General features: G+C 42.6%; 1 protein-coding gene across 2 annotated transcripts; it reads right to left on the reverse strand.

The window, feature by feature from the left end:
• Positions 1-794: 794 nt before the first annotated feature.
• On the reverse strand, positions 795-8,087 carry LOC137798641 (cyclin-K-like). Of its 2 annotated transcripts, XM_068595525.1 has the most exons (11): positions 7,778-8,087; positions 7,508-7,672; positions 7,065-7,146; positions 6,581-6,712; positions 5,299-5,404; positions 4,849-4,906; positions 4,413-4,582; positions 4,140-4,312; positions 4,023-4,053; positions 3,842-3,916; positions 795-2,278 (listed from the first exon to the last, which is right to left on the reverse strand). In XM_068595525.1, the coding sequence occupies exons 3-11, from the start codon at positions 7,095-7,097 to the stop codon at positions 1,839-1,841; spliced, it is 1,218 nt and encodes a 405-aa protein (XP_068451626.1). In that variant the 5' UTR covers positions 7,098-7,146; positions 7,508-7,672; positions 7,778-8,087; the 3' UTR covers positions 795-1,838. The 2 variants fall into 2 exon arrangements, with proteins under 2 accessions (XP_068451626.1, XP_068451627.1); XM_068595526.1 differs by lacking the exons at positions 7,508-7,672; positions 7,778-8,087 and adding an exon at positions 7,371-7,494.
• Positions 8,088-8,240: the final 153 nt, after the last annotated feature.

An 8,240-nucleotide genomic window follows, 5' to 3' on the forward strand; every position in this document is an offset into this window, starting at 1 on the left:
GGAAGCACAAAGACTCTGGAAAAGGAACAAAGTTAGGAATGTGTATCGATGGAGCAGGAATTCATAGAAGGAGAGAGAAGGGAGGATGTCAGCAGGGCCATGGCAGGAGGAAGGAGGCAGGACACAAGACAGGAGGCAGGAGGCAAGACATAGGTGGCAAGACACAGAAGGCAGGAGGAAGGACACAGGAGGCACATGAGGCAGGACATAGGTGGCTGGACACAGGAGGCAAGACACAGGACACAGGAGGCATTGATTCATATGAAAGGAGATGTTTTGTCCTTTTTTAAATGGTCTTGTCAAATCTGATTGACTAAATCAGATAGTGATGAGGATGATATTGTAATCTTGCCCTTTAATAATTATACACATAAAGTGTCAGGTGACGCGGACCGCAAAACAATTAGCAAAAAACTTTATTGTGACTTTTTTAGAAATATATTTCAAATCTAATATCAGTTTGGGAAACATTCATTCGTTACCAGGCATCGGGCTGTGTGCATCAAACTAAATCAAACATGGCGTAGACAGCATTGCTATGGTTAAGGCATATGCTGTCGGCTCAAAACAAGATATGAAAGTGTAGTTACTCACAAGATGTATCTTGTTGAACAGTGAGGAGTTATATGTCACTCTTGGCCAAATAACTGTGCATCTTGGTACAGCAGAAGAGCATTTCACAGCATGAACTGTTTCCTAGTGAAGAAACTGGAACCACCTACCACAACAGTGCCACCTAGTGGTCTAGTATTTAATATCTTTCCTCAGGAGGTGCTATGCATCAAACCCAAACATTGCAACATTCATTGATTTTATTATTACTTGAGGTGCAGACCCACCCATCCATCCATCCATTTTCTTGAGGAACACGTGTTACTAGAAGCCTCACCTGCTTGTCCTGTGTTTTAAGTCACAACCTTATGAATTGTGAGTCATAAGGCAACACTTTCAAGAAATGGAGACTGAACTAAAGTGTGCATAAAGGGCTCAACATGTCTGTGAGAGCACTCAGATACTTGGACATTTGAAACATGAAGATGAGCTCATCAAATAGGGCTGTTGTAAAACATCAGACACTGTTCTGCTGTATGTAAAACATAACATTTATCCCATACATAAATACTTAATCTGGAACTGACTATAAAGACCATTGTATTACATGCATGTATTACTATGACATCAACAGTGAAATTACAATTAGTGACACACTTCTGGTTTGTTTTATTGCATAAAAAAAAGTAAACATCTACAGTATTTTTAAAAGGGTGTGCTTCTGTATTCACAACAATAAATATTTTAAGTACGCACCTGAATGGGTTTTCTTTACAAATGAAAGAAAGCAGATTGCATTATAAACCAGTTAAATAAAAGTAGGAAACAAATATTTCTGCAGAATTGAACAGAAAGCTTTTTTCAGAGAAAAAGCAAAAAGTCAAATGTAATAAAAAAAGCTGCCTTTTACGGTCACTGTGTTCTTCTGAATATGCTGATAAACAGAAAGGTATGGAACACTGTCTTCCTATCAATATTAAATTAGGACATGAGGCAATAACAGATGAACAGAGGATAATACAGATGAAAATACTTTCAACAATAAATTACGACAATGCGAAAATGAAGAGCGCTAATGGAAGACCCAAATTTTCACATTTGTGTAAAAGTATGTTTTTAGAATTGCGATAACAACAAAAGTTGGCACATATCAGGTACATTTGCTTTCCTATCGTTAACTGCTCCAGAGAACAATGAATTGTTGACTTTTATCTTAAACGGTGAACATTGTGATTTCAAGGCAAATTAGAACATTTAAAAAACATTCTAACCTTTCTTTGTGATACTCATCTCATCCACGTACCTCGACTCAGACCGCTAACTGGAGGCATCCCCGGTGGCAGCGGAGGGGGTAGCTGATTGTGTCCAGCAGTGGATGGAGGTGGGTACCCACCACTTAAACTAGGGGCCATCCCCAACACTGACGGAGGAGGAGCAAGCAAGTAGCTGTAGGTTGAGAGTGGAGGAGTGTGGTAGGAGGTGCCTGGGGGGTAGTGGTGGTAGCCCAGTGGTGGAGCACAGGCCTGGGTTAGAGTGGTATAACAGGAGCCATCTGTCTTCATCATGGATTGGAGCTTCTGGTAACCTTCGCTGGACACCAGGGAGCTGGAGGTGGGGAAGTCCATGGGTGGAGGAGGTGGTGGAGGTGGGCAATGGGTTAAAGGTGGGAGGGGTGGTTTCGATGACAGATCTGGGGCTGCTGGGTAGGAGGAAGGAGGTTTAAGGTCTGTGGGAGAAGAGAAAGATGCAGTGAATGTAGGTGGAGGTGTACATGTAGGTCTCTCGCTCTCGGTTTTGCCCACACAGTGAGGTTCTGACATCACGATAACCCAAAAGGCAGAACATTCTGCAAATCACTCATCAGTGGCAGGTCAATCTGGGGGTCTTCACTGTTTATTTGGGATATCATCACAAGTAGCCGCTCTCTCCCCAAGAAGGTAGAGCGGGTCTTGTTTCTGGCCTGTCATCACTTTGTCTGGACTAAACACTGGCAACTGATCCACACCATACGACAACAGTCTGTCAAATCACATGGGGGAGAATCCTCCAATCGAGCCACAGCAACTGGTGCTTTTGCTACTGCATCATCCTCAGCATTAGCAGTTGTACTATAAGGCATTTAGTCTGAAAATGGGTGACTGCACATACTGGAAAGGCTTAGATTCTAGTTGCAACATTGTGCTTTTCTAGTCTTCCACCACCCCGGGAACCACCATTCAGTCTGCCAATCCATGGGCACAGTTCCCGACCCCCATGTCAGGATTTAGAAAGCATCATAGCACAGAGACAGCACCGGTGACAATTACCAATGACCTTCGAGTTGCATCAGATAGGTGACTTGTCTCTGCTCTTGTCTTGTTAGACCTCAGTGCTGCACTGGACACCATTGGCCATGACATCTTATTACAGAGACTCCACCAGTCGATTGGAATTAACACTTACGGAACTTGAAACGCACTTTACAATGTTTTTGTTTTGTAAATATTCATATCTCCGCGATATATCTTTGATGTTGGTTTCTAAAGATAGATTTGATTATGTAGCGAGTAATCAGGGTTTCATGGGAAATGTATCGGAGTAAAAGTATCGGATTTTTTTGCAAAATGTAGTGAAGTAAAAGTAAAAGTCAACAGGAGTATAAATAGTAGAGTACAGATATCCCAAAAAACAACTTAAGTACAGGAACAAAGTATTTCTACTTTGTTACTATCCCCCCCTGGCACCTTGCGCCTTTATCAAAGTCTATTAAAGGTACTGTGTTGGACTTCTCTGCATAGTCTCCACCCCTTTAAATATGCACAGTCCCCAACTCACTCACTGTTTCCACAATCTTCACTATCTACTGGCTATGTTAGCCCTCTGCACAACGCCCCTACTGGCTAATGGCTATGTTAGTCCTCTGCACAACAACCTCCCCCCTCCCTCATCCTCTCTCACTCAAATAATGTGTGTTTTTTTATTTTTTGGACAATCCTTTTTAATAGTGTGTGTATGTATATTGTGTTGTGTGATGTCTTGAGCCATTTGGACCCTGAATTTCCCTTTGGAGATCAGTAAAGTAATTATCTAGCTATCTATCTTGCTACCAAGGAGCTTCTTGACTACCGTATCACCCACCGTCAGGGATATGGGTGAGCAATGAAAAGAATAATATAAAGAATGTGGGCACAACAAATGATCACTGTGGTCAACCACCCATTTCATTCGTTGATTCATTTGATTACAGTTTTAAAAGGCAGTTGATAACGGATCGTCTTTGTAAATGCCATTAAGGACAGAGGACACTGACCTGGGTTTATGGAGACTGGAGGAGGAGGAGGAGGTGGCGGAGGAGGGGGCGGAGGAGGTTCTAGATTTGTCAGTTCTGGGTCAATAAAAAGACAAGGTATAGAAAAAAAACATGTACAAATTACAGCATAAGGAGCTTAAATTTATAAATCACACAGAAGCTTTGGAAGATTTGTACTTACTAGTGGGCTTGCTGTCATCTTTGGGAGAAGGCTAAAAAAAAAACAGAGAACCAGGATCAGTCGGACTCAGAATCAGCTGGCAAGTTGAGGCATTAAATGAAACACAGGCCCACTCACCTGAGCTGGTCTCGGTGGCCTGGGGCTGGTCTGAGGGGAGGCCTTCTTCGCCAGCGGTAGGGCAGTAGGGGGTAAGATGGAAGGTGGTGGGGCGTCTTCACCCATCCCTATCACTCCATCAGGTATCTGCTGCTTGGCCTGAGAATACAAGTCCAGGATCTGGTGACAGATATCTTTGTAATGGAAGGAGAGTAGGAAACAGGAGAAAAGGTAGAAAGATATGAAAACCTTATACGAAATACACTATGAAAAATGTGACAGTATTCCATTTACCTTCCAGCACCTCCACAGGCACATCATAGACAAACTGCTCCCACCAGCGCCGGGACGATTGTTTGGAGGTCCAGTCCTGGATGTCGAACTTACTGAGACGTCCAGCCAGATACATGACAGCCACGGCTATGATCTGTGGCTCCCACTGCAGGGCCACCATGGTGCAAAGGCTTAGAAGGAGCACAATGAATAAAACAATCACATTACCCTTATTGACAACTGATAAGCTTGCACATGAAAAACTGTAAAAAAAGTGAAACAGTTTAATTTATTCTTTGACACCTAAGGTTACTCTGCCCTCCAGAACCATTGCTAGAACTAGAGTTTACTGTCACATCCTCCTTACTAAGTCTGCATAAATAAGTAAAAAATACGTATGATTGGTTCAGTCTTAAAATCCCCATTTCAAATCACACATACTGGTTGTTACGTTTACCTGTCATTCACAAAGGTCCAGGCCATCTGGACGAGCTTCTGCACTTTGTTTTTGTCACCTAAAAACAGAACCAGTTTGTCCATCAGCTTTTTTCCTAGTTCAGCAACTGGATTATGGGACTTTCTAACCAACAGAACCCAGTCTCCACCTCCTCAACCAGAACACCACCTGTCATAAGGGTTGCATGCCAAAAGACAACAGTCCCATCCCTACCCATGGTGCTTGTGCTCTGTGCAATGATGATGAAGTTGAATCTAATCTAAAAATTGTTGTAAATGTAGGTAACTATATTGTTTTAATACCAACACTCCTGGCACAGATTTAGACAAACAAGTGAATCCAGGCACGTAGTAAAAGTCTCAAGTTAAGATACAATTACATGTCTATGTTTCTCTATATACTGGATTTTTGCCAAATGCCAAAGAAATGGACAAAAAGAAACAGAAGTACCTTTGAGTTGCTTGGCATAGCGCAGCAGGAACTGGTAGGGATGCTCCACCTGCAGGTCAAACTTGATGGTCTGCAGCAGGATGCGTTCCAACACCATCACCTCCTCCTGTAAGGAACGATATTCTTCCTTGAGCAAATGGTGACGACCTTAAAAGAAAGCCCGACCTTCCCTGCAAGGGAAGGAAAGGGACTGGTGCACAGCAATTGATTTGCAGCCTTCAATCATCCTAACAGCTTTGTAAAACAACCTGTGAGCTCCAATCTCTTTTGTTCCCTTGGAGGTTTGCTCAAGCTGCGAAAGCCATCCTTAGCAGAACGCCACTAGTTCAGGAGAAATGTTAGTCAAATGGCAACAGGCCACACCACACATTTGTACTCTGCAGCTCACGTTACCCAAGTTTTCTGAGCGTGACAGAGAACTGCAGTGGTCCTCAAGTAACACAAGAGCACTACAGGCTCTTAATAAAGCCAGTGTTTTTTGTCCATTCTGGGCTACTGTAGAAACATGGCGGTGCATTACAGTGGATTTTGTGAAGAGGACCTGCTTCCTGTGTAGGTATTAGGTCTTCATTCTAAGCTAACAAAAACATAACTTTTAGTTTCAGGTAAGATACAAGAATAAACTCTACATGAATACACTAATGTAAACATGGTTATAAATATCATATTCCATTTCTGATGCAGCATGCTCGCAATCACTTCTCTTTTCATTTTTTAAACACTGGTAACACTGGAAGGGAGAGTGGGACTTACTGGCCAGAGTGGGACACAATGACTACATACATGGACCTCTGTCTCAGCAGTACAGCTCAGGAATTATCCTTCAACTATAACATGTATTATTAAAAACTTTTTGTAAATCACTGTTTTTTATTTTTTATAATTCAAGCATGTATAACAATTCTGTTTTGTTTGTGTAATTTCTGCTAAATATTTTTATACATTTTCACATCAAATGTAACTTGCACTGACATTTCAGTTAACCAACTGCTTCGATGCACTTTTTCCAGCACCATGGACAGAGACATTAAGACACACTCGATAGCTGAATGGGCCTTTTAGGAAGGTGCATGTACAAATGTAACTCAATCAAAAAACAGTGCACCTCTGAGATGAATTGCTATAAAGGAATAGAGATGAGAAACGAAGAAAAACAAAACAAAAACAAAGGCTTGTGGATTACATTTCTTCTATGGAGCCTTGTCTCAATTTGCTATAATTTCAGTACTTCCAATAAGACAGTCCAAGTCACACCCTAATAAAAGGAGCTCTTGCTACAGACCTTAGGGTCATCTCCAAACTGGGCAAACTGGATGTCGTTGAGCAGGCTGCGAGCAGTCTTGATGATGTCTTTGCACTTCTTTGGAGTTTCCTCCACTTTTCCTGCTAGGAAAAGGCAGCATCCTCCGGTCACCTACAGAAACAAAATGCATTTTTTCAAGCTGGACAGTAGCTTCTGTTGTCACTGCACAGTTTGGATAACACGTAGATGCAGCTATGGAATATATAATATGAAATATGATGTGTTTCCAAATCACAGTGCAGCAACATTTCCTCAATGAATGACGGTTATAAAACATTACAACCTCAAGTATAAACGTACAGTATGTTTATTTGTAAAACACTGCCCTTCATAGTGCACTGGTGTCTTTGTGAACATCTGTTTGTGTCCAGTTTACACACAGGTGAAATAAAGTTCTATGATGCACCCACCAAGGGCGAGTACAGAGATCTCCAGACTGACCCGGATGAAGAACTATACGTACATATCTGGGAAACTGCTTGAAGGAGTGGAACATGTAGAAGCGGTGGAAGTAAACGATCCCAGTAGCCAGTGTGTCATAGTGCCTGCAGCCATAGAAGTTAAGAAGATTGACAGATGGATTTCAACAGTATTAGTCATTTTCTCTCAATGGTCAGAAATGAAATGAGGCAATTACTGCTGATGCGGGGAAGGTGCAGTATAAGCTAAATGCATAAATAAATAATGTCTTCACTGTGGAAGGCCACACAACCTGTAGCATTACATTAAGTGGTCACATGAACCATCATTACAGGACGATTTCACATACCGGGTCAGCTGTTACACGGTGCGATAGTGTACGCGTTCTTTCATCAGGTAACTTGAATGCTAACCATGAAACCGACCCGTATCTTAGGTGTTATAGAGCTAGCTTAACTAGCCAATATGTTCCCCACAGAAGGATACAGCCCAAGCCGCGTGCCAACGTCAAAGATGAACCGAGCCCCCTCCCTGCGGTACCGGGCCTCAGTGGCAGGGTCCAGTCCCTCTGACTGGGATGGAGTGTGGGCAAGGTCCTTTTTGTCCCAGTACCAGCATGGCTTGACGTGTTCCAGGGTGGCCGCGTCCTTCCTGTCCCAGATTAACAGGGGTTTGATGTGGTCCAGGCTGGACAGCTCCTCTTTTTATCCAGCTAGCAGCAGGAACTAAGGCAGGGATGGAATTGGGTTGTCTTACTTGTGTGGAAGAAAACGGCATGTAACCTGCTGGCGATTGTTCCTGTCAGGCGGTGGACGACAGATGCTACGAGCTAGTGTTACATATAAGGTTACTAGACAGCAATGGCAGTGACTAATACACTAATTAAATACTGGAAAGCACGTCACAATTTGTTCATCTTAACCACTGCTGTATTTACACAATAATAACAGTAATCATCACAGGTGAGAAGTCTGCGAGAGGAATCCCATAAATGTATAAAAAGTTAGTCTGCAGTGGTAGCTCTATTCTTTAGTTCAGCAGGCAAGGGGAGACAGTCCATCCAAACAAAGACCACCGGCCCACAGCGGAGCAAAATGTTTGATTGGCACGTCATCATCCAATCTATATAGCTGACATGGCCGTTTATGGTCATTTAAATCGCTCTAAAAGTAAGTATCCAATTGTAAGGCGTGGTGGGCGGGACATCGGCACATTCAAC

This window comes from Clinocottus analis, unplaced genomic scaffold, assembly GCF_023055335.1.
Source record: "Clinocottus analis isolate CAN_PGR_092001 unplaced genomic scaffold, fCliAna1.0.p SCAF_30, whole genome shotgun sequence".
Classification (NCBI taxonomy): Eukaryota; Metazoa; Chordata; class Actinopteri; order Perciformes; family Cottidae; genus Clinocottus; species Clinocottus analis.